This window comes from Triturus cristatus, chromosome 11 (genome assembly GCF_964204655.1).
Source record: "Triturus cristatus chromosome 11, aTriCri1.1, whole genome shotgun sequence".
In the NCBI taxonomy this organism is placed as follows: domain Eukaryota; kingdom Metazoa; phylum Chordata; class Amphibia; order Caudata; family Salamandridae; genus Triturus; species Triturus cristatus.
Genome location: NC_140594.1, coordinates 188,533,682 through 188,560,804, shown reverse-complemented (window position 1 = coordinate 188,560,804; position 27,123 = coordinate 188,533,682). Strand labels below are relative to the sequence as shown.

The 27,123-nt window shown below is 42.5% G+C and overlaps 1 protein-coding gene across 2 annotated transcripts in view; it reads right to left on the bottom strand.

Moving 5' to 3' along the window:
* Positions 1-27,123, bottom strand: part of PTPN11 (protein tyrosine phosphatase non-receptor type 11) — a 663,532-nt gene that overhangs the window by 562,102 nt on the left and 74,307 nt on the right. For both annotated transcript variants that reach the window (XM_085636151.1, XM_085636152.1), the window contains exon 2: positions 7,811-7,933. In XM_085636151.1, the coding sequence (XP_085492277.1) occupies positions 7,811-7,933 (123 nt within the window). The remainder of the gene's footprint in view (positions 1-7,810; positions 7,934-27,123) is intronic.

The window sequence follows — 27,123 nt, the reverse complement described above, 5'->3', positions numbered from 1 at the left end:
GCTTGGTAGAGTGCGGTGGGGTGTGGGCTGTGCACCCCTGTGCAGTATTCCGGCATCACTCTCCAGCTTGTACTGAAGGGTGGCTGGCTTTCATGCCTCACTAGGCCATATTAGAAGGAGCACAATTTATGAACTGCAAGTAACAAAGGGATCGCGGTCTTTAAAGCAGTGACCCATTTACATAGAATACAAATCTGTGCTCTGCATGTACATAATGTGCTTTGCAGGAGACCTGTTCACACTCTCAGCATGCTTCTGGGTTTCCAGAGGCAGCCCGCGCAGCGCCGACGTTGTTGTTTTATACTTTGATTTCCCTCTACCGTGACTCGGGGTTCTTTGGGCTCTGACGTCAGCATTTCTATACTATAAACCTCTCGTTGGCTGCGCTCTGGCAGCTCGGACTCTCGCACCTTTAAATTACATTTTGCCAGCGTAGCCCATGTGGAATCAGATTACGAAAGCTGTGTGGAAAGTGGCACTGGTAGCTCAGTCCCCCCCACACACGTGTAAAGCGCAGGGCCCCGTGGGGGTAGTGCACGTGTGTTGTCTGTGTTGAGTCGGCTCTTTTGTCTGCGCCTGGCACATGCTGCAGGGAGTCGCTCTGTTCTCAGACAGATAAACAACTGGTTAGAATAGGATGTTCTGAGCTCGGAGGCCCTTCTTCTGAAGGCAGAAAGCGAATGAGTGTGTGTGTGCTGTACAGAGGCAGTGGAAACAATGAACGCAAACAGCATTCAAAGAGCCTAGCTTTTAAACACCATTTCTAACTGCCCCACACCTTCCGAATTACAGCTCCATGACCCATCCAACTCCTTTACCCCCCACCCCCCCCAGTCCTTGTGGGTCCTCCTTTGTACCTTCTCTAGTTTCTCTTCTTTCACTCGATATGTTCCACTAATTTTCCCTGAAAGACACCATCTTTTACTCTTATCGGCCACTCTTGCCCTAAATATCTGGATTTCTTACCCTCGCTCTTTTTTTCTTGTAATTTCCTACACTAATCCAAATGGGTGCTGGAGTAGCGTGCTACTCACCGTAAAAGCGCTTCAACACCTCGTCAAGTCGTCAGAGCTATTTAATTGCAATTACAATACAATACACATTATTGCTTCTGCCCTCTCCCCTTTTTCGCCCGCGCCTCTTCTCTTCGTATTACAGCCGCACGCTGTCCTCTCTTTGAGCCCTGGACTGCTGCCTTTTGGCCATGCGCCAATCATAGGCTGAGTTCCGCTCTTCTCCCTTTCCCCTAATATCTCCCTACCTTTCTGTCCTTCAACCCCCCACCCTCGTCTCTTGTCCTAAGTTCTCGCCTTGGCTTCCAGCCCTTCGCTATTCTTTGGCCCTACATGCCCCGCTCCACCCTGACTTTGCTCCGCTCCTCACATCTGTCTTGGCCCTTGAAGTCACCCCTCCTTTTTAGGTCTGTGTGTGTGTGTGTGTGTGTGTTTGTGTGTGGGTGGGTGGCTCTGTGTGTGTGGGTGGCTGTGTGTGTGGGTGGCTGTGTGTGTGTGTGTGTGTGTGTGTGTGTGTGTGTGGGGGTGGCTCTGTGTGTGGGTGGCTCTGTGGGGGTGGCTTTTTTTGTAGGTGGTTCTATGTGTGGTGGCTCTGGCTGTGTGTGGGTAACTGTGTGTATAGGTGGCTCTGTGGGTGCCTCTATTTGTGTGTGGGTTGCTCTGTGTGGGTGGCTCTGTGTGGGTGGGTGGCTCTGTGTGTGTGGGTGGCTCTGTGTGGGTGGGTGGCTCTGTGTGGGTGGGTGGCTCTGTGTGTGGGTGCAAATGCAATAGGTCTCGCATTTGAGAGTGATTAAGCTATTGACATCATTGTAAATAACAATGCAGTTTCTTTAAATGTTTTAAAAACATAAACAAAAATAATGTCATGAGCAATGCCAATAGCTCTAACTTTAACAATGCCGAGACCATTGCATTGTAAATGCTTGTTTTTTATCTTTCTTTCAATACACCCCCATAATTTGTTCACATTCTTTTGTGTGAAGAAATGTTTTTCCAAGCTATGCCTTATTTAACTATTTTTGTGGTCTTAACAAAGCTTTGAATAAAGCTGTTTCCAGTTTTCTGGCTCACGTTGTCAGAGCCAGCTTCCAATCCCAGCAGTCGGATTTGCTCGCACTAGCAAACAGTTACCGCATACCGGGCGCGGGATCCGCCTGATCCGCCCTCCCCGCCACCCCTTACTCCGAAGCGCTCAGGATTTCAGGCTACAACCCCGCTCTCAATGTCACACCCTGTAACACTTTTGCGGGCTTACCACAGATGGCTGGCCTCGTATTCGTGTTCGGTCAGAGACAAGAATTCTGACATCGGCAGAGGCATCGGAGGAACTCTCCAGGACCCGGTAAGATTTGACTGCTCTCCAGACTCCGTTTCGCATTCACGCTCGGGTGCACGCCTTTTGCAGCGCAGCTGCTGCATAAAACTTGATTTTCACAATTCCATTCTTCTTGTGATTCAACGGAACTGAGGCAGCACTCCGGGGGTAATATTGCAAAAGAATTTTCTTTTATTTCAACACTCGTGCAACAAAGGACAGTCTACGCGTTTCGGCGAGTTGCCTTACACAGGACCATGGAGTCCGGATGGCTAGCTAGTCCTTTTAAAATGTTTGTGACCATAGTCCATCATCAATGTTTACTATTCAGGTCATAAATAGACCTCAGACTTTGCTTCCCCTACTAAGCAATTAATCTGCAATGTATATATATATATATATAAAATCTCAAAACAGATGACAGTCCCTCTGCACACCCTACTATTCACTCCTCTCACCCAAGAGACAGCTCTCAGTGGAGGCCAATCCCTCCCCACACCCTACTACACACACCCATCATCTAAAAGAGGGTATCAGTGGAGAAGGCAGTCCCTTTACACACCTTACTATGGTCACCCATCATCTGAGAGAGAGGTCTGAGTGGAAAGGCTAGTTCCTCCCACACCCTACTATGCATAATGGTCACCTTGAGGCGAGGTCTCAGCGGAGAAGCCCGTCACTCCCACACCATACTATAAAGAGTTGTTGCCCTGGTGATAGGTGTTACACCCTAGTATACACTGCTGTTATACTGAGTAAAGCTCGGAGTGGAGAGGCCACTTTATCTCCATACCCTAGTAGTAGGATATATAAAGTATAAGTACTGTAATCAAAAAGAGTGTAAATTCGATCCCATCAAACAATGTATGATCTAACAAGATGTTCGCAGGATTGTAAAAAAAATAGGGAGGGGTAGAGAAAATCTGTCTGCATATAGACGCCACAGCAGAGAGGCTCATGTGTTTGCACACTCTACTACCCATACCCAAGAATACAGGACTGTTATCCAGATGTATGCTAAAAGTTTCAGCTTGCAAGACTCTTGCGAGAGTCGGACAAATATACGAATAGAGGCAGGAGTTTGGGTGCTACCGCTCTAGCGAGACTCTCTTGGGTGTCAGTATCCCTAAAAAACAGGGGATTCATACCATGAAACTATCACATAATGTTGGAATAGGGTGGCTCTGACAAGAGCCTTTGTGCTTACAGTGTTTAGGATCCAGTTATACATAGAACTGGATGCATTCATTGATGTTATTAAGGAAGATCCTGTTCCCTTATGCAGTGAAGTACATTCCATCTTGCTTATAGACACCTGGCAAATCAAAACGAATACTGTTATGATATATAGAGCCGATGCCATGGTCACGAAGAAATGCAGAAACTGTTTTATTGACATACTTCCAGGATTTCTCAATCATAGGACAAAACTCTTTGGACCATTGTCATTTTTGCCTTTGACACCTACTAGAATATATATACCAGTGTGACGAAAGAAAGACATCAATTGTGAAAAGGCCTCCTTCATTTGCATTTTAAGCGCAACACCTGTGATTGTGTCTATGTACTTTCCATCACAGTGCACTATCATCAGGTCTGGGTGCTCACAATCACAAAATGCTCTCAACCATTGTTAAAAACTAATGCCACTTCATACCTCTATGAACAATCTAAGTTATGTCAAACTTTGGAAATCCAAGATTTCTGTCAATGCCACAATTAATTCTCTATCTCAGTGGATGAAGCAGTGTCCCAAACTCCAGAGGCGAACCATAGTGCAATATGGAGATCTCAGTCACAAGAGGAGTGCTCAGCAGAATGAGTAAGCTCTAGGAGCAAGATAGAGTTATACGAGTAGGGAAAAAAGGGAGGGTGGCAAAATTATAAATGTAAATGGTCGAATTTTGGCAGTTAGAAAAGTAGGTTAGGTTGTGGCCAACTGCTGTTTGTATGGTACACAGTTACCTGATATACCGTATGATCTTTTCTATTGGGTGATTTTCAAATTCTGGTATGGTCTCGCAAGAGGCTCGCAAAAGAAAAGCAGACAGCACTGCCCCTTCAGACTACACTTGAGGGATTGTCTACCTGGCTCTTGCGAGTTTCTTGAAAAGTCTCGCAAGAGCCACTGACTTTGATGGCTTTTTCTTGGCTCGCGCAAGACTCTCACAAGAGTTTTTAAGGAGGAGAAAATAAGGAAACATACTACAAATAACAGATAATTAAACTATAGGGTATCTCTGAAAAGAGCTGTTTTGTTAACATTTTTTAAAACTTTACATTTTTGGGTTTCTACCTTTTTTTTTTTTTATTCAGACTAGTGTCGAACTAAAAACTTACATTTGGGGGGAAAAGACACAATAACATCTCCTAAAAAACAAACAGGGAAACAGTGACAAAAAGAACTGTTCCATTTTCTTTTTAAAACTACTGTTTAGGGGGGCATGTGTGACTTTGGACTTGTCCTGTGCAGACTTGCTTGTCTCAGACGAAAAAATTATCTGCTTACATAAAAAAGTGCATTATTAAGATAAGTAGGGTTGTTATCTTCTTCAGCACTCAGTACCTGGGCAGGCACAGCGTCTCCAGGTTCAAATGAGATTTTTATTTTTGATTTGTTTTTTTAGATCATTAATGAACTGATCTATATTGCTGATCCAGGCCCAATTTTTCTGTACGACATTCTTAAAAATGACGGATGTGTTGCGGTGATGATGAAAAATTTAAGGATCCATGAGACCTAAATACTTCATTTTGGTGTCAATACACAGGCCATTTTCCAAAATGGTGGCTATAATAGAGGAAGAAGAGATATATTTAGAAATTAAACAAATAATAATGGTTTTTAATCCTTTTATGTATACACCAAACAATGTTTATGATCTGAATATAGAAAAATGTCATACTTCACTTCCCAGCCAGTTAGGAGGCTTTCTAAGAGGTAGCTAGCAAGTGATCTCCCCCCCACACACCCCAAACCGTCTCAAAAGAATCTGAAGGACTCCATGCAAGGGTCTGGTACCAGCACAAAAATGGATCTCATTGAAAATTACCACAGAACCTCTTGAATCTTGCATAGGGCTGCTGAGCACAAATATGGAGGAGGACCTGAAACTGAGAACAAAGAACGTGGACAGATTTCTAAATGCGATCAACACAAACTTCTGAATACCTGCACTACAGACAAGTTCCATAAAATCATTGCATCTCCCAGACTACACCACCCTGTTTAAGATGGTAAGAAGGGCTAGAATAGCTGACCTTTATCAGGTATAATCACAAAAAGGAATGCCACCAACGAAACGCAAAAACAGCCATGAAAATGCAAACCCTTAGCTCCTTGTGATGGCTGTCCCATGGATCAATACAAGGAAAATCTACCAGCAAACCACAAAGCAAATGTATGGTGCAGAGTCGTACAAAAAGTAATCTGCAAAAGAATTCAAGGACAGTTTAATGGAAGATACTCCCAGGTCATGAGTGTAGGAAGCTGGCTTTCATGTAGTGTACCAAAATGAGATACACAATGTACGAAGTCCAGACGACGCTTATTGACTTACGTGGCTTAAATTAATAATTCCAAATGCTCTCTTTTGTAGTAGTGTGGACTAGCAGTTTTGGCTTATCAGAAGGTAGTGTTAAGCATTTGTTGGACACACACAGTCAATAAATAAGACTAACACTCAAGAAGAAACGCAAGAGCAATTTAGAAAAATAACAGATAATTTTTATATATATTTAACACCAAAAACTCCGTAATTGGGAAAGTACTTTTCGAGTTATCACTTTTTTTTACAGGTAAGCAAAAATATCATACAAATGCATTTTTATGCTGTAATGCTTTCTTATGTAGAAAGAAACATATACTGCAAACAGGTACTTGCAATTGTATATCGAGAGTCCCATTTAGGAGTTAAGGTACTAGGCGGCCAAGGTCCAAAGAACCACCATCAGTTCAGTTTTACCTGCCCTGGAGTGTCTGGATGCACATGGGCTTGCTTCTCCGGCTCTTCTTGGTCATCCTCCTTCTTTTGTCAGGTGAATCGGAGTTCCTGGTGTCAGGAGGCCGCCTAAATACTGAATTTAAGGTGTTGAGGGGAATAAAGGGTAGTAGTCAACGGGTTACTTACCCTTGGGGTCACTACACTCTCTATATGACCACTTCCTGTGGGGAGTGGGCATAACCCTAAACCCACCAAAATAGTTGTTGTTGTTGTTGCTTGTCTTCTCCCACGTACCCTCCCTGCCCCGTGATGTTGCTTTCCTCAACACATTTTGCACATTCTTCTTGCCCTTCCTCAGGATATGTACAAACCACTGTACTTTCACCAACTAATCTACAAATAAACACAATCATAAAATATATTTAAACTATTTTCTCTCATGTCTAAATAGCCTAACCATTTTTTAAATCAAACAGGCTCTCATACCCAATTACTGAGAGACTGGCACTCCAGAGGCTGCTTCAATATTTGTATTTATATGTTTCTGAGGTACATCAATGCATTTCAGCTAATCAAAGCCTTGCTCACAAGTTCAGTCATCATTAAAATTAATTCCATATATATAGTGATCCAACATCATCGACAAACGTCAGACCGCCTCATGTTTCAAATAGCTCACCATTTTGAAGTGTAGTAAACATTAACAGATTATTCTTATTATTGATAATGTGATTTCATTTTCTATAAATGTTTTAAACATGTAAAGTACCCTGTATCTCTTGTAAATAACCATTCCCTAAGTTCGAGCACTTAATGAATCCCAATACATACCGCCACAGTGGGCTCTGTACATTGATCTACAGCATACACCAACTTAATTGATTAACCAAAGTGCCAGTATATGGTAGATAATTTCCTAAATTAATTTTCGTATCAGACTTCATTCAAGTACACATGTCCTGCCTTAGTGGGCTTCCATGACTGAGTTACTTGAGTCAATAATCCAGCAGTTATGCTGTAAAAAGGAAAAGGTTAAACCAACTTAAAATACTTTAAAAACCCGGAGGCATCAACTTACTATGTCAGACGATCAACATTATCACAGATATATGTGCAATTCTTCACCAGCTATTCATAGCTAGAATATACCTTAACTCAAACTGCATAAGCTTTCTTTCCCCATCTCCTCCTAAAATGTATATAGGGAGTACTACACTGCCGGTAATTAAAAGAATCCTGCAGCACATAGGAGCCATAAAAAATAATTACATAAGCTATCACGTAGCCAGATATTTCAGAAGATTTCACAATGGAGATGAAGTCACCATGAAATATATTGCAGTGGACCAATTCCCTAGTAAGCCAGAAGGACACTGACTTCATACTATGTGTAAGGATTTTACAAGTGTAAAAGAGTAGATTTAGCATGGATTGCATTCCATGAAAATTGAGTTTGTTGTTCTTGCAGAAGCACCATTGTGTGATAACTTATACATTGCTTTGTGAACGGAATTGATTCTTGGCATTCATTTGCTTACCTCACAGAGAGAGTGAAATCTCCAGGGTTGCTTTTACTGAGTCGTGCCAAGAAGCTTCCATCAACCCCTCTGGTGAGGAGCAGATTTTCTGCCTCCACTCCTGTGATGTTCGGGTGAAACCACCTAATTCAGACCAATGGAAAAGAAATACATTAAATAAAATACAGTACAATATAAACTACATCAAACAAAAACAGGAGGTATAAGGGGACTAATTTTCATACTAGTAAAAACAACTTGAAAATGGTTTAAAGTACTGAATGCTGATTTCATGTGTTTTATGAAGAATATTTAAATAATGAGGACATGGTCCAACTTCAACCCTATTGGTCACTTAAATGGGAATTAAAAGGTGCGAAATGAAACAATCCCTCATGTAATTTTGGGACAGAATATGTTTACTTTAGTCCTTCATAAACTGGTAAGTGGGTGATAAACATTGCTTCCATATGTTTGGCTATGCAAATAAGCATGAAGAGAATTATACTATGTGATACCAAGTTGTCAATAAATTTTGCAAATCATATATGCTGACCCTACACACAGAGTCCTTTGCTGGATCATGAATGTCCAAGGTGACATCTATTAACCTGAATGTGGCATGGCTTCAGCTTTTTCCAGTAGATCAACAGACACATTCAGATTATTTTAAATTGTGCTCTAATATAATCCAGTGCAAACTAACCAAACATTCAAAGTGTGAGAAACAAATTTCAATTCTAGAAAGAAGGCGGCTACTGCTGAAGTATATATTGCATACTGCAAAATTGATCATGCCTCGAAATAGCTGCCTCCTGGTCACAATGGCAACAAAGACTCATGTATTCAATTATTACAGTTGGATTCCCAATGCCTAGGCCAGATATGTATGAACATTTTTCAAGAATGAGGGGAGTGGAAAGATGACAAAAAAGTAGAAGAAAGAGGAGAGAGAAAGACGGGAAAGGGAGAGGACAGGATGAGATTGGGGAGAGGAATACAAGGGGGAGAATAGGATAGTAGAGTTTGGGTAGGACCGGGTGGTAGGTAGGGCAGATTCCACTAGGCTATTATGTCCGTGTGGCGTTAACTGAAGGTTTTCAAGGACTTATGTTGTTTTGCTAACTTGAAATTATTTGTCCAAGCTTTCCCAGATGTTAGATTTTGGTACTGAGTTGGATAGTAAAGAGTTAAGGGAGTTAACTGCATCCTTAATGAATTGGATCCATGCACACCACGTATGGATAGATAGTTGTGTGAAGTTCTCCAATTTCTGAGAGAATAGATTAAGCTCCAATAGTTAGTAAGCTGTCTAGGAGGGAGATACGTTTTTGGGTGATCTGTTGAGAGAAGATCTCCAATGAAATGCAGGTAAGGTCAGGAGTCTATTTTATGTTTGGAATGTGTAGGATAAACATGCTAATTTCTTTCCAATGCCCCCAGCATTTGTCTGTGTTAAGTAGGGGAGTCCTGTGGGGTATGTGAGCTGTCCAATATGTACAATGTCAAAGAGGGGGGACAATTTTAAACTGTATTGGTTGACTAAATATTGTCCCAGTTCAATGTGATGAAGTTAAGTAAGCCAAAGTCATTGAATAGGGTTTCCCATTTGGTTTGGAGTATTTTTATCTGTCTGGGTGGTTAGGGGAGAGTAGAGCATACATTTGGATGCACAATTACCTTATTTCTGTATTTTATTTTAAATATAAGGGCTATATCGGCTTGATGTGGTGGTCTAATTTTTTCATTGTGATGAGAGAGGTTATATTAAAGGATGGATTAGCTTCAGTTCTAACCAAATTGGGGAGTATGGTAGTGGTTTCAGGATCCAATTACTCTCTTGCTTTGCGAGACGTGCGGTTTAGAATCTGTGGTAGTCTGCAAGATTTATGCTGCTAAGTAGTGGTCTTTAATACTATTTATTAGTTTATCTCCGTTATACTTAATAGAGGCATTTAGATTGTGTTCAAACTAAATCTCCAAATATTTGATTCTATTATGTTCCATTTAAGTCAAATGTTGTGGATAATGGAGCTATTGCAGAGATTATTAATGGGGGATTAGTTTGTTTTTTCCTTGCTAAGTGCAGGGGCGGCTCCTCTGTAATGGCAGAAGAACGTCGTCCCACTGGTCAGAGTCAATCAGCGAAAAATAAAATGATAATAAAACATTATCATCATTTTATTTTCCGTCCACTGACTGAGCCAGGGAGTCTTGGGTGGGGCAATGACAGGGAGGAGAAGTGATGGGCACTGTAAAGTGTGCATGTCGGTTTTGATAGCTGTCTTAAGCCAGTCAAACAGACATGCGTACTTAGGTTTCTCCAACCCAGTTGTGTTGACAGCCGGGTTGGAGAAAAGGCACAGGCTCCCTGTGCCTGAGCCAGCATCAGACCAGCCCGCTAAGGCCAATCCCCACGCTGCTCACATGCTTGTTATAGCATGACAGCAGCTTCTGGATTGGGTGGGGAGCCTGTGCTTTGTGCCCCAGTGACTGCCGGGAGAAGAGAAGCACAGAAGTCGCCGGCAGCGTCAGCGCATGACAGGTAAGGTTTTTTAATTACATTATTATTCCTCTAATCACCGTCTCCTGCCCCCAACCCCCTCCACTTTAGTATTGCGTCGGCCACCACTGGTTAAGTGTATAGCCTGATACGTTGGAAAAGTTCTCTATTGTGTTAAGGATAGGGGGGATAGCCTTCTAAACGTTTTCGCAAGTTATCTGCATATGCTGCTGCTTTCTGTGTGCTTTACTTTAATGGGATTTTCGCAATATCTTTGCCTTCTGTAATTGCTATAAGGGGTTACATTGTAAAGAGAAATAGGAAGAGTGGAAGTGAGCAGCCTTGTCTTTTGCATTGTTGGAGGGTAAAAATATTCAACAGAAGGCCATTGATATTAACTCTTGTGGAAAGGTTGTTGTTAGACGGCGACCTCAGAGGAGCCCGGAAAGGGGGTCCTGGCTACCCTGAGACCCACCCTCAAAGTATCGTAGCCGGGCACTGGCGGGAGACTCCTCAGGAGGAGGAATCCCGTATCGAGGATCGTACTTCTGGCACCACACGACACAGAAACACCACACCGTGCGTTCTTAGGAATCACTCTTTATCAAACAGGTTAGCACTGCAAATATGTACAAGGAGAGCGCGGGCTCAATGAGTCTCGGAAGGGATAGGGGGTAGCGGGACAGTCTCTGGTAAGGTTCAAGGCAAGGACGTACCCGGCGCAAAGCTCACAATCCTCGAGCTGGGGGGTAGGCTTGTTGTCGTTGGGGTCCGGCGGGACCAGTGGAGTCGGTGGAAGCCGCGAGTCACTCAGCGGGCTCAGGTACAGTTCGGAGGTCTTACGATCTTCAGGGAGCCGCGAGTCACTCAGCAGGGCTCAAGTACAAGTTCGGAGGTCTTACGATCTTCGGGGAGCCGCGAGTCACTCAGCAGGGCTCAGGTACAAGTTCGGAGGTCTTACGATCTTCAGGGAGCCGCGAGTCACTCAGCAGGGCTCAGGTACCGTTCGGAGGTCTTACGATCTTCAGGGAGCCGCGAGTCACTCAGCAGGGCTCAGGTACCGTTCGGAGGTCTTACGATCTTCAGGGAGCCGCGAGTCACTCAGCAGGGCTCAGGGGGTTCTAAGTTCCAGGAGCCGCGACCGCGTCAGCAGGCTCTCGTTGTTCCAGCGTCGAATCTGCCGGACAGTCTCAGAGCACCCCTTGTTATAGGTCGACCCCTCTTTGATGTCCGGAGTCTGTGCAGGCAGGGGTCTTGTCACCTGGGGGTCGCTTGTCGGGGTTTCCTGCCATTGTCTTTTGATCCTCTCAGGGCCGGGTCGGGAGGAGTCCCAGACACCCAGCAGGCGTGGAGCCAGCTCTCAGGGAGGCCGGAGGGCCGATCGAAACTCATCGTCCCAGGGGAGTTCAGAGGTGCGATAGAACTGCTCCTCCCTCTCTCATCCCCTGGCAAGCGTGGTGTCCTCCAGCCGGAGTGGCGCCGCTAGGCCCGGGTCGCGCTGGGGCCGGGCGGCCATCTTGGTGCATGAAGTGGGCACGCGGGCCCGGGGTGGCCGAAGGGAGAGAGGCCATGGACGAGGATGTCCGGGTCGGGTGCGTGTGTTCTGGTGAAAAGGATCGGCTAGGCCGTGGGCTCGGGGCTGCAGGTACCAGGTTAGGTGGTGCGGGGACAAGTAGAGCCATGCTACGAGGCCGGGTCCAACAGTTGTCATATAGTGCAAGGACCATTTTGGTGAATGTAGTGTCAATATTAAAACTTTCTAGAATTGCCAACAGAAACGTCCAACACACCTTATCAAAAGTCTTTTCTGTGTCTAAGGCTAAGTCAAAGGAGGAGTTAAGGAAGAAGGTTTGCCCTTTCAATGACATGGCTTAAAACTCTAATGTTATCCAAGGCTGATCTGCCAGTGATCTAGACTGTGTGAGAAGGCTGGATGATTGTTTTAAGGAAGAATTGGAGTCGGCTGGCAGAAATCTTAGCATACATTTTGCAGTAAGTGTTACTTGAGTATAAGGGTCAGTAGTTTTTTGTCTTGTGGGTCTTCGCCTTCTTTTGGAAAGATAATTATTGTTGCATTTGATGTGGATCCAGTTATTGTTTAAGTATACGACTAGTGATCAAAGGAGACTGGATAGCGATCAGGGTATTGCCTATTTCCCATGTTTTAGGGAGAAGATTAGTTTTTTTGAATTCTTGTGGCATTAAGGGTTTCCTTTCCTTGGGTGTATACATTATGGATAGGTAGGTTATTGAGCTATTGATGCATTCTTCATAGGAGCAGTAACTTTTAGAGTATAGCTTGCAGTAGAAGGTTTCAAAAACCGAAAGAATGTCTGCCTCTTTAGTGGAGATAGACAGTTTTAGATTTTTGATGGATACAATTCTTGATTTTGGTTTATCATGTGTTAGGTAGGAGGTCAGGAGTCTTTCCGATTTATTGTGTCTGCAGAAATGTGATCTCTTATGTGGTTATTATAAGGTGGACTATTTTTTTAACATGATTTTATTATATTCATAGCGATTCCAGTTGGGTCACTTTACCTATCAAGTTGGGTTGTTGATGTTTTCTCTGGAGCTCTAATGCCTTTTGTTAGGAGATGGTCTCCCTTATTTTTCTTTGCTATGAGACTGATCATGGAACCTCTGATTGCAGCTTCATGGGTATCCAATAGGATGTGTAGTTTTAAATATTCTTCAACATTTGTCTTAATTATTCCTAAAAAAAAGCTTGGTTAGTAGGTCCTTCATTCTGCAGATTTTGGTTTTTGGTGTTATGCCGAAAACAAGTAATTGTTATACAATTTGATCTGAGATCAGTACTGGTTCGGTAGTGGAGTCTGAGTACTTACTCATGTGAGATTTCTCTACAAGTAGATATACTATTCTTGAACAGGAGTAATGTTAATAGAAGTTATTGTCCTTGCTTGATAGATTATTAAGTCTCCAAATGTCCATAGGTTTATGAATTTTGCGTAGATTTAGCATTTGTTTGTGAGATTTGTTTGGTCCGAAGGTGCATTTACAGATTCCATCAGTGATTCCATCCCAGGGTAGATGAAAGTCTCCTCCAAGTATTAATCTTGTTTTAGGTGGGATTTGTGATAGTTTCTTAATAAGTTGGATCCAAAATTCAGGTATGTCTTTAGTAGTTGCACATTCATTATATAAAGTTAAATGTCTTCTTTTTGTAATCTAGTGAGGAGCCAACTGACCTCGTTATCTGATTCTACTGTCAAAATCTTTAGATCGGACTACCTTGAAATTGAAGTTACAACAGCGTTTTTATTTCTGTATGCCAGAGTGCAGGCAAAGTCATCAATCCAGCCTTTGCACACTTGGTGGGCTTCTTAAATCACAATTTTTATTTCTGGTAGCAGAAAAATATCCCCTACTATTTTCTAGCAGTACTCGAGGGTTTGTTGGCATTTAATTTGGTGGTTTGCCCTCGTGGTTTTTCATGAAAATAACTCTATTTGCCATTATATTCTTGTGGGACTGGTATTTTTGCTAGTATGTAAGTACTATTCATAAGTGTTGAGGGGTGATAACTTAAGGTAGTACAGGAAGAAATAGAATAGTTATGTGGTACGCAGGGATTTTTCTTAGGACAAGCTGCAGGTCCTAATTAAAAGGCTAGTGTTAAGGTAGGTATGGAGATGGGGACGAGGAGTGGAGCATAAAAAGGTAAGAAACAGAAGAAAAAGTGAAGAGAGTGTAAGAAGAGATGGAAAAGAACACACTTAAGCCCAGACATAAGCCCACCCTTAATCAGCAAATCCCAAACCCTCACCTTTATGCCAAAAGTAAGTAGAAGGCAGCAGATGCCACCTGCTGCCAACCAACCCCTAGGCGGAGAGTCACTGCTATATGGAAAATATTAGGTAACTGCATGTTACTCATAACAACCCAAACAAGTATCAAGAAAGTGTCACTCCACTTAATAAAGTTGTAATAGATAACACTTCTATACCATTTTGTTAGCGGAGAATAATTCTTTCTCCTAAGGTCTCTTACATTATTACAGACACCGCTGCATCGCGAAAAGAAGCAAATCTTGACATTTAGGTTGCTAGTCCCAGGGAGTAAATATGAGTTTTGTACATTTATGAAGTTATGTCTTACCTAAAAAAGGTTTGATTACTTAAGAGATATAACAGTCAAGAATAGTGACGGGTTATAACTTGCTTAAGGAGATATTGGAACCAGAACATGTGGCTTGAGTGTAAGGGACTTTATTGTTATGTAGTTTAGTCTTGGAATGGAAGTGCAGCGAGTAAATTTGCCATGTACGTATGGTGTATGGTTAGAGTTAGTGATGAAGTTAGGAACCTGTTTGTGAGACTATTAAAAAGTGAGTTTCAGTTAGTAACGTTATTAAGGCTAACAATATTAGTATCTTGGTTTAAGACAGCCTTCTATTCATGTAGCTCAGGCAACCAGCTTGTTAGTGAAAGCACCGAGAGCAGCAGACTCTTCTAAGATATGTAGCTTTCCATTTTACAAGATCTTGATTTGTGTACAGGTCCAATAAATGACAATTGGATTGGAAGGTCTTTCCTTTTAGAGAGGAAGGTTTTTCTTTTCTTAACTGTGTCCTTCAAGAAGTCTTAAGAAATTCCAATCTTACATCCAGTCCAGTTGTTCTGTTGGTGTTTTTTCACATAATCGATGATTAGTTACACATGTGCGTATCTTAGTGGTCTAAAGACAATGGCTCTCGGCAATGTAAGATTTTTCAGTCTCACAGCGGGTATTTTATGTGCACTAGTGATTTTTTTTTTTAAACTCACATTTTTATGCATAATGTCTGTGGAATCCAGGTTCCAAGTAATGCTGTACAGGATCATGCGGAGTCTTCAGTTGCTTCAGACAGGGAGAAGACATGAAGGTTCTCTCTCCTGTAGTAATCTTCTAAATCAATGAAGCTTTTCTCCAATGACATTATCCGGTTTGTGAAGTTGCTATTCTGCTTGATTTTGTTATCTTTAAGATCGCTAATATGAAATTCTGCTTCAGTCATTCTGCTACCAAGATCACATAGGTTTTATTCCAGCAAGTTCGTTTTGCATTATATCTGTATCTGTGGTTGTTTAAGTAGATTGGGCCAGGTCAAGCAAGGAGTTGAGTTTTTGCATAATCAGTTTTAGGGATGTGCCACCATAATTTTACCCATCTATTGGTGATTCGTGTATTGGTGGGTCCTGTTTTAGTCTTTTTTGGTCCACTTTCGCGTCTTTTGTTTCTTTATCTTTGGAGTCAGTCACAATGTTCTTTTGAGGTTAAGGATGCACTACAATTTTGGAAGCCACTATGTAATGTTTATGCTGTGTGTATGAATCCACTTAGATTTGTGCTTTCTACATCTATTTACATATTTCAGCCAACTCTGATTAATGTCAGGATTCGGGCCAGGATTATATATTAGCCAAGTTTGTATGTTGTTGGAGGCGCCTAACTACATAGGTAAGACACTCTTCAGTGCTACGATAGATAGCTGTCTGTGTGCGGGTTTATTGCTGCGAAGTTTCTGTATCACTGTAGGTTTCAGATTATTCAATCGGCATTGTAATTACAGGTATGCCTGTATAGGAATCACGGATTCTACATATTCCCTGTGAGTGTGTCCCTGCAATATCAGATCCCCAGCTCTGATCGCATTGGATAGAAAGGGTTTGTTTGTTGTTGTGCACTGATCCTTATAATTATATCGCTGTATTTTTCAGACTCTGGCAATTATTAGACACCCACTAAAAGGCTGTGATCTTTACATTTTTCAGAAGGGGCGCTCAAAATAGATTGAATTTTCTAAAAGTACATTAGGTGGCCATGCTGTGATGTATATACCATTGTAAAAAGCTACTTGGATTTGTGGATGCGCAAATCCTCCGTGTGAGGACAGTGAGAGCTCCAATGGCAATCTATGGGGGGTGCCACTATGGAGGACGGCAGTATGGAGGACGCCTGTATGAGTGTGTGATGGGTTTCTGTGGTCTGTGGGTTTCAGGTTTTGAGTCAGTGCTGTAATTGCAGGCACCCCTGTAGAGCGATCGTGGGGCCGAGCGTTTTCCCGAGGAGTGTGCTCCCGCCATATGAGGGACCGGCCCCTGAATGCCATGGATAAATAGGCCTGTTTGTTGCATGTTGCTTGCAGTAAGTGCATGGTTGTAAATTTCAGGATAGGGCACGAACGGTGCACTCCCCAGGGGCTACGATCTTTTAAAAGATGTACTGAACATGGTGTCCTTTCAGATGGACTCCGGTGTTGATGGCGAGGCCCTTTGCCGACTCGTTCAAATCTAACGTGTGTTTGCCTTCAATCTGGTGGCTATCTTGGAAGCTAGGCAGTCTCCGATCCCCAAGCGATTTTGCATGTTGGAATTATATTTAGTCAGACTGTTTTCACTGCAGCAATGTTTTGATTAGAAAGTCCTCATACTTTTCTCTGACTCTGTAAGTATTGGTTGCATTCAGGAGTTGCTTTCTTGGAAGCGACACTGTGCTCCTTGGCTAGGCAGCCAATGTTCATGGATGTCAGCAGCACCCCCTGAAATAGGTTGTTTTGAAAGTTTTTTAAGGCAGTTGTAAATGGTTCCATGTGAAAGGCAGCTGGACAGAAAATACACTTGTGCATAAATTAAGTTTTAGATTAGCTCAGACCACCAAAAGAACTTGGTTAGAATATCTCAATGTTCAATATTGGGTACGTCATCTGATCTCCTTGACCAGATATCCTGGGGCCCGCACACTGACTTTCTTATTAGTCAGACTACAGAACGTATATGCTTTTTAGTGCCTCCACTGAAATCTAGTGGATTCCATGTCGGTTACCTGAGAGATGGTCTCATTTTTTATGCCCTCCAGGATCTCAGAAGCTTATTGAGCCCAACAGATGCTTTAGATTACATAAATGGAAAAGTGTAATTATCATTTGATTGTGATCCTTTTTGGAGAGAAGGTGGAGGATCCACTGCAGACAGTGAATATGAAAGGACCTGCCTTTGTGGACAATATCTGCTTTATATACGCACGGCTAAATTTACCTGAACTATCTATATATACACCTGTAATATACTTGCTAGGGTGTATTAGTTACTATTTTGTATTAGTCACACCTATATTTTTCTATGCTTGTTTTTTGTTACTCGCATCTGCACTGTAAAGCGCTGTGATACCCATAAGGGTCTTGTTCGCGCTATACAAAACATAAAAAGCAAGCATTTGCAATGCAATAGGTCTCGCATTTGTAAAATTTTGAGCTATTGGCATTGTAAATGACAATGCCTTTTATGTGTTTTAAAACCCTGCAAGCAGTGCGTAAAGACACTTTCTCATAAGCAAGGACTAGAAGTACAAAGTGCGTGTTTACGCACCGCTTGCAGGTTTTCAAAACACATGCCTAGATAATTGACTATTTGTGCATCTTTTGTTTAGAAGGCAACAGAAGCTTTTTGACAAGTGTCCAAGATGTAGACAATTCGTGGATTTCTTCTAAATCAAAGTCTCATCGGATTCTAGTGCTGAATCTACAGTATGTCAGAGCGTCCTTCAGGGCAGATCTGGGAACGGTGTTCCTTCTTACTCGGCATCAGATCAGGTTGATGAGTCAGCTAAGGGACCTGTTGAACCTACCCGAGACATCTGCCAGGGATTGTCTTAGAGTTCAGGGGGGCATAGTTGCTTCCCTACTTCTTTTTAGGTTGAAGCCTACCAGACAGCTCAGCTGTTAGCTTTGCTATCATCATCTAAGGGACATTTTGAAAACTTTCCCTGGGAATGCATTCATTCATAGCTTACCATTGGCTTTGTGACTCACATCTGCTTGCTAGCTTTATTTATTTTAGGCTGTCCAGCTTGAGTTCATCCCAGTTTCCACATATTAAGGTTTGTGCGCTGTATATTTTTCATAAGTAAAACTACATGTCTGCAAACTAAATGGTCAGTCAAAAAGTCTTTATTCGGTTTAAGTGCAAACCATAAAAGCATACTACAATAAATAGACTTAAAAATACAAATTTCATTTTAAATAATCACTACAGCTAAAAAACACATTGACACAAATTAGTTAAGCAGGGCAACGTGTCCAGTTTAAAACATTAGAAAGGGTACAGTTCATTTCCTCAAGGAGCGAATTACCGCAGATAAAAAATTCGCAATATTAAAAGTTTCCCAAACATCATTTAACATCTGAAGGTAAAGAAGAGCAGGTCTCACCTGAACAAAGCCTTTGTTTCTTAATATAGGGAGTAAAAAGCGTTTCCTTATATCAATAAAGTGCTCACAAAAGAAGAAGAAATGTGTCATATCCTGTGGGGAGAAATTGTCACAGGAACAAGGGCCAAGGTCCACAGCCCTTTTCCAACCTTTCTTATCTCCAAACAGGAGATGTAATTGATTTAATCTGAATCTAGTCAGAAGGAAACGGTGATTTACATTTGTGACAAATCCTAAATATGGTTCCATGGATGGTGTTGTTTTACAAAGCTGGTGGGCCCTAACGGTGCCCTTAACCAGCTCGTTCCCTTCCCTATCCATGGTAGATATGTGCATAAATGTTTCTTTACACCATTTAATGTCACCTTTTACCAGGGCCTCTGGAGACTGATATAATTCGGGTCTACCTAGCTTAATAGCCAGGTTCCGAATATATTTCAGCCAGGGTATACGCAACCCATAATCTAGCAATGTACAATCTTTCATAATTGTACGATTCAGCAGTAGATCCGGGTTAAGCCAAATGCTAATCCATTTCAATAATGGGGCCAGGGCAATACTGTCTTCTAGAAAACCAATTCCGAGTTCCTGATGGACATTATAGTTAGCAGTTGAGATCGGGACTGAAAGGAGGTTTTTTAAGAACCTATCCTCAACAATCTGAATGCTTTTGACATTTTTTATGCCCCATATCTCAGCTCCATACAATGCCAGGGAGAGACACTTAGCTTTATAAACTTGAATAAGGGCCCTCATTGGTCTGGCACCTAGCTTTCTGGCAAAACCCACAATGCCCACAGTTGCTCTGGAAAAAACAATCTTTTTTGCTATAATTTGGGTTACCCAAGAACCTTGGTCGTCAAAAAGAACGCCCAAATAAGGAAATGAAGATACCCTGGATAATTGGTGACCCCCACATTTAAAGGTTTTAGATTTAGCGGATTTAGGACCGATGACCATGACATGCGATTTAGCAAAATTGACAGATAAATCCAAGGCCTTCATGAAACCAGCAAATGAATCTAGCAGTAACTGAAGGCCCACTCCCGTTCTTGCGACTAGGGCGGCGTCATCAGCATATAAAAGTGCAGGGATTAAACATTTCCCTGCACGAGGGATATCATCACATGAGGCGATTAGGGTATTGTCTAGTTCATTTATGTAAAGTGTAAAAAGAAGAGGTGCCAAAATGCACCCTTATCTAACCCCATTTGATATGGGTATATCTTTTGTACAATTACCCCTTTGATCATAGCGAACTGTTGCCGATAACTCTCTATGTAGATCCGCTAAGAAGTAGACGATGTCTTTGTCTACTCCATGGGATAGGAGCAGGGACCATAGTTTTGACCTATTTACACGGTCAAAGGCCGATGACAGATCCATGAAGGCTACCAATAAGGTTCCCTTCTTGGCCACCGTGTATTTGCCAATTAATAGTTGTAAGTTTAGACATTGATCTATGGTACCCATCCCTTTTCTAAACCCGTACTGGACCTTAGAGAGTGTTCCTGTTTCCTCTAGCCAACCGGTCAGTTGGGCAAGGACAACCCTCCCCAGTACTTTCACGGAAGAATCTATAAGGGAGATTGGACGGTAACAGCTCGGATCACCTCTATCACCCTTTTTAAAAATGGGGATGATGACAGATTTCGCCCAAGTCGATGGTAGGCCCAGTTGACATGCGTTTACGAAGACATTAAATAGAATTTTAGACCAGGTTTTTATATCTGATTTAAAAAGATCTACTAAATGGTCATTTCAATTGAAAATTAGTGGTCTGTAATGGCAGTGCACCAACACACTATGCATACTACGCTTGAGCCACTACTCCTCTAGGCCATGCTACTCCACGTCACACTTCATCGTGACACTAATCTATTCAACACGACACACTACACCATTCTCCTCAAAACCACTAACAGCGCATGGCTAAAACACATTGGTGAGACCCATTAGCTTTGCCAATGCTCATCTTTACTTGCACCATCCTTTGGTAAACCATCTGTTGGCGTTTTGGTCCTTATGACCACTCATCTATAGGATCTCTAGTGGCTGTTCCCATCACACATTACAATAAGTTATCCATCTGTAGCTTCTCCACCCACAATAATAAAAGATGGCAGCAGATTGGAGAGAGGGTGAGCGGTTGGGGGAAAACTATGCAGGATCAGTCTGTATAGGTTGACAAGACAGCAGAGGAGTAGTGGCCTCCTAATTTGAAGGAGTTAGTAGTGTCTTTAAGGACCATCTTTCCTTAGCTTCAAGGGAAGGAAGTCCGAGTCCACACAGATAACTCTGGCACAAAACAAGCACATGAGAGGGACTAAAATGCAATTTCTTAATTATCTGGCAGAACTCCTAGGGTCTTGAGCGGAGTTCATTATCCCTTCTCTGAGATCTATCTTCCAGGATGGAGAACAGGGTACAGACCAGCGGAGTTGGGTATTCCTTCCTGCCCCTAATATCCCATTACTTGTGTCTGCACAAGTACCAATCCATTCAGATGAGGGTCCAGTCCCCCTGGGTGGAACTTATTACATAAAAAAACATCAGCTCAACCCAGAACTAGCCTCTCTGTTGAACATTTCTTTTCAAGCCTAATTTGGCCACTGTAGTCTGATGGCTTTAAGTGCCGGGAAAAAAACTAAAATACCAAATAGATTTGTGGATAGATACCTAAAGACCCAAAGCTGAAACTCCACAGCTCCAGGTACTGTTCTCAGTAATTTCTGCACACACCTTCGTCCCTACTTAGGTCTCCAGAAGTTTGTAGGAAAAGAGATGTCTCTTCCAAGGCCCAGAATCCAGTACACATTTCCTCCTTTCCCCTTGCTATATTGTGTTACAGAAGATCATTAACAAACATGGAAAGACTCTTCTCATAACTCCATCCTGGTGGCACTGAATTCCTATTTGGAAATTGAAAGGTGAGGATGGGTGTCTTTGGGATGTTCTCTGAAATTGCCCCGTCCATTGAACAGTGGAGACACCCAAAAACTCTGAATGTTACTGCCTTCTGCGTATCTAGTAGTCTTCGGACCTCAAGTTGTGAGGGAGCATAGGCGTTACATTCCTGACCCGTTATACCCACTGGTTCCAGTTGGAACCGGTTCCAGGATATTCCTAAAGACTGAAGCACTACGAGGAGGAGACCCCGCTTTGCCCTTCAGTCTTTAGGAATAGCCATCTTGATTCAATCTTTAAGTGTGAAATATTTTTTGGGGGTGGTAATTTATATAGGTTGTGCACCGGGACAGATTAATGGGATGCTTTCAAGGAGCTTCCGTTGCAGACATCTGTGCTGCAGCTACAAAGGCTTCTCCCAACATATTCCTTCCGCATTACATAAAGAAAGAATTTTATGTGTTTGGTTTCTCAGCTCAGAGTGAAGTACAGCAAAGGATAAATAAATTATGGAGTTTTGAGAATTCAGTGTTGCATTTGGTTTCCAGCATTTTAACAATTGCATGTTCAGGTTTTTCAGGCTGGTGTATATCCTAATGATGTAAGGACTGAACAGGAGGACTGGCAAGAATGGTGATTAACAGAGGCCTAAACCTCATCAGTATCCAAACTCCTACTATTCCATTTCAAAGTTTTAAAAAACAAAAACTTTTGAACCATGGTAAAAAAAAAGAAAAAAAAAAAGAGAAATGTGGGAGCCTCCTATATCTCAATGGGAGCGGGAGAAGTCAGTTCAGGTGCTTCTCCGGAATAGCCGACTAGAATAGATAAGACTATGAAGGAGTACGTTTTGTGCATACATATTTGCCTCGTGATGCAAGGAATGCGATGAGAAGTAGTAATGATTACCAGTAAGTAATCCAAACATTACCGTGTTTTAAAAAAAAACAGCACACATGTTAACATTTGATGCCGCCTCAAAACCCGGGCTACAGAGCTCTGCATCCTAGGCGGTTGCAGAGAGACATCAAAATACCAGGCCACATCAGCCATGTTAAACCCGATGCTCTCCTGCCAGAGCTGAGTAACATGTGGAAGCGCCAGAGTATGTCCTGACAATCTCACCTATGACAAGGGTACACTCCCAAGCCAAAAATCACTGTAGGGACATCTCAAGCCTTCTATTCTTTGGCAGGATCTGAGAATACATTACCTATACAGCACTTCTGCAGTTAAGCCTTTAAGCAGTCAACAAGTGGCGTACGGTTATCAAGGAGTAAAAGCTATGCTGACCCTGCCATGATTCTAACCATCACATGAATGTCAGCAAGTGCACAGCTCACAGAACCAAAATGTTGGGTGTGGAGAGGTACAAGCCTGCACCATCCATCCGGGGGCTTAACAGGCATTATCTTACTGGTCACATCCTACAGCTTTTGGGCCACCAGAAATGAACATTGTGCTCATCTAGAGCTAGTCATGTTTTAGAAAAACACGTAATTGGTTTTAGGTTATTGCCCATAATCCGGATTTTCCTGGACAGTGTGCAATGGTTTGTATGGAATCATCTCCCACCTATTCTGTTCCTTCTGAGTGGAGGGGTGATAAGCAGCAGAGGTTATACCTAGGGTCCCACCTTTGGCGCAGTCTAGATTTAGATTTTGGAGTAAAATCAGCCAGGACAGTGCAGGACTCCTAAGGATTCTTCTTACGACAAGCGGTTCGTGCAGAAATGGTGTGGTCACTTCTGTTCAGACTTAAGACGTTTGGAACTCGGGATTCACTCTTCGACTTAGTGAGCAACGGAAAAGTCCACGCTTGAGCTGTACAATGATGCTGGAAGCAATCTTCGCACGTTTCACTTACATCTCCTTCCTACAGGATCCTCCAACACATTTATCCGGAGACAAAAATGGTCTACAATCCTTGGCCCATGCTCCCCCGAACAAACGTGTGCATCCAAGAACTGGACTATCTAGACACCTGCTAAAATAGGCATGGCTCGATCACTTTTTGAAATATCGAGTGCGCATGGGTTGAGTGGATGCTAAATTAGACTTTGGTTTCCTTTGCGATGCAATATTTATTAAGTGCATCTGGTCAGATGTGACTGGAACACTGCATTATTTCCCTGTAGTGGGATTTCAGCGCAATTAGCTACTCGAGTCCATACTTGCATGTAACATGTACAATGTGTTTACTTTGGCCGGATTTGCATTACAACAGCCTTCCTATGTAGGTTATATCGATGTCCCTCCCAAAAACCTTCTAGATGCTTGTTCCCAGTACAAAAGTAATTCCATGAATACCTGTCCCAGCATTTAGGTTACTAGTCTATGCAGTGAAGCTCGTGCCCCACTTTCCAGTAAAAGGACAAAGCAGTCATGAAAAACATGGCGCAACAAAATTTCCTGACTACTTTCCAAAACCGTACAAAAGGGGGTGGTGATGGACGGAGCATCAAACACTCACAACCAGTCAACAGAACTTTCCAAAACCACCACAAAAATAAAAGGCTTATTCTCCTGATGGATTCCTGCACAGGAAGTTTGCAATTTAACTTCCCCCAAAACAGTAAAGGAGCTAAGAGTTCATGTATCTTTGACCTCTCAAAATGATGCAGATCTATTAGTACCAGTTGCAGGTTGAAAAGTGGTTAAAACCCAGTTGACATTCATGGATACATACTGCAGTTTTGGGTTAGAAAGCCCATTTGGAAAGTTTAGCCCTTGCAGAGCCTTAACATTAGATGGTGCACCTTAACTCAGATCAGCCCTCTACTGTTGATGCACAAGAGGCCCACACAACAGCCAGCGACTCTGCAACCAACCAATCAATTGTTTGAGATAATTTCAAACAAGCATTTGCAATGCAATAGGTCTTGCATTTACGAGAGTTTAAGCTATTGGCATTGCAAATGACAATGCCTATTTTTGTTTTTTTTAAACAAAATATCACAAACTCGCGTCAATGCAAGACCTATTGCATTGCAAATGCTCATTTAAGTTTAAAACTGAGCACAGTGCCGCTTCAAGGAAAGCGCGCTTGGTTTCCTTTTTTTTAACTTTAACACCAAGAGCGGTGTCTTTGAAGCGGGCGCAGCGCTCACTATGAAAACTAAGAAAATAAACAGAGTGTAGTGTCCCAGAAGTGGAAGCTACGCTCAACATGAAAGTTAAACATAAATAAACTGAGCGCGGTGTCCCTAAAGCAGGCGGCGCGCTCAGGATACAAAAAAAATAGCATCCGTCATTTTCCCCATAAGCAAAATAGTGCTGACCCTTTAGATAAAGCCGACCGTGTAACATGCCAAGTAAAATGTCCAGTCGTTATGGGCGGTAACAAATGGCAACAAGGAGGGACTAACAAGCCTCCTAATGGATCAAAGGTAGCATTTACCAAGGACCATGACAGGACAATTACACCAGCCAATGAAAACTATGGTGGGAGAGTGGGCGAGGCTTCCACAGCATACTCTACTACAGGATGCCTTGCAGAGCAAGCAGTGCATGTGTGCTGCTGCTAGGCTCAACTCAAACAAGCATTTGCAATGCAATAGGTCTCGCATTTGCTGGGGTTGGAGCTATTGGCATTGTAAATGGCAATGCCTTTTATTTATGTGTTTTGAAAACCTGCAAGCGGTGCGTAAACACACACTTTGTACTTTTAGTCCTTGCTTACCAGTAAAAGAGGCCCAGTTACTGCCAACTGCAATAGGTCTTGTATTTTTAAAGTTAATGCATTTTCAAAGTTAATGGTATTTGTGTTCTAAATGGCAATGTCTTTTACCCATGTGTTTTGGTTTGGAGTGTGGTGGATGTATGAACAGAGACACAGCTGCAGCACTGCCACTGGGACCAGAGAAGCAGCTACAGCACTGTCTAGAGAACTTAGAATGAGGAATTACCACTAGCACCAGAGAAGCAGCTGCAGCACTGTCTAGAGTATTTACAATGAGGAATTATCAAGAAGATCAGAGAAGTAAGTAGCAGCACTTTGTAAAGGACTTAAAATGAGGAATTACCGACGGGACCTGAGAATCAGCTAGCAGCACTGTCTAGAGGACTTTGAATGAGGAATTAGTGACAGAACCAAAGATGCAGCTGAAGCACTGCCTAGAGGACTTAGAATGAGGAATTACTGATGAGACCAGAGAAGCAGCTATCAGCAGTGTCTAGAGGACTTAGAATGGGCAATTACCACTGGGAACAACAGAGACACAGCTGCAGCACTGCCTAGAGGACATAGAATGCAGAATTATCAACGGGATCAGAGTAGCTCCTCTGTGAAAATGTGAACACCTTGGTCAGACAGTTGGAGGAGTGAGAGAGTAAGATTATAAGTCGAGGCTAGTCAGTAGAAAGATGTATGTGTTGCCCGGACAAACACCCATTCCTCTCCCTGGTCAGTAATGGATGAACACGGCCCCTGGATGCCAATGGACAGCCGTCTGTCATCCCCACCATTCGAGGCCGCGGCAGGAAGCTGATCAATGCACAGAATCTCTGTAAACTCCTAGACACAACAATGTGTTAATGTTCTGCCAGTTCATGAGAAAAAAAACTGTGATGATAAGGACACTATTCATAAACCAACAGAAGAAATACACAGATGTGAAAGTAGCGTTTTTAACTTTAGCTTCTGGGGCTTAAAGGATTTAGTGGCAGCAGAGTGTGAGGTTTTTACTGAAGTATTGTTATAACACCATCCAAGCCCAACCTCTCAGCGAGTCTTATAAGGTTTCACAGGTCAACACTTGATTATTACTGTTGATTAGTACTGACGGATATGCCCGTCCATTTCATAGTGATGCATATATTAATTGGCCAGGAAACATTGGTAAACCAAACTTGAGCCAGTCTAAATTCTGGGGTACTGCAAATGCAGCCCCGTCCTACAGAATCATAGTAATGTGTGGAACACAGTAGAGACCAAAACACAGCTCCTCAGCACTGTTCCCATATCATAATGCATATGAAGATTTATGAAACTGAGCTCTGGTGAAAGGCAACCCTTTGCATATCCACAGTATTTGCAAACTCTGGGCCCATGTGCTTGGCACCATGTTGTAACTTGTTTCTCTTAGGCAGATGAAAGAGACAAGCAGTTGGAAGAAAAACAAATTACAGGAAAGAAAAAGTGGACAGCAAAGTATTGCAAGAGATTAAAGCTCTGGGAATGTGGCTCCAGGCAGACAGGAAAAATTACTTACACCAGGCACAGAACCATAAACAAAATAACATTGGGACAGAAAAGATATAGCAGCCAGACAGGGGGAAAAGAAAACGTGTGAAAGAGACTGCCAAATAGCCCCTGAGAGGTCTGATAATTTCATTTAGTTCTCACTTTTTGATAGAGCGTAGGTTTCAAAATTGTAAATTATGGGCTCAAAAATTAAAGTGTAGCCAGGAAGCCAAGGTGACCATCTAGAGTGGTGAGTTGTCATCTATGAATATCTTATAATGGATGGCTCTGTAAGATTTGTAGAGCAGCCCCCCCTTAAGAGCCTTTCCCTCTGCTGAACAGCTACAGTGTGGCTTTTCAGAGAGGTTTGTTCGCTTTAGTGTATATGCCACAGGATAAAAGAAACCATTTGCCACACTCCTTGGGTGCTTTTTGACTGCAGCATAATCTATCAGGTGCAGATTTGTGGTGTGACTAATTCTGAAATTATTCTGCCGCATTTCTGTACTACCTGCAGTCACAATATATT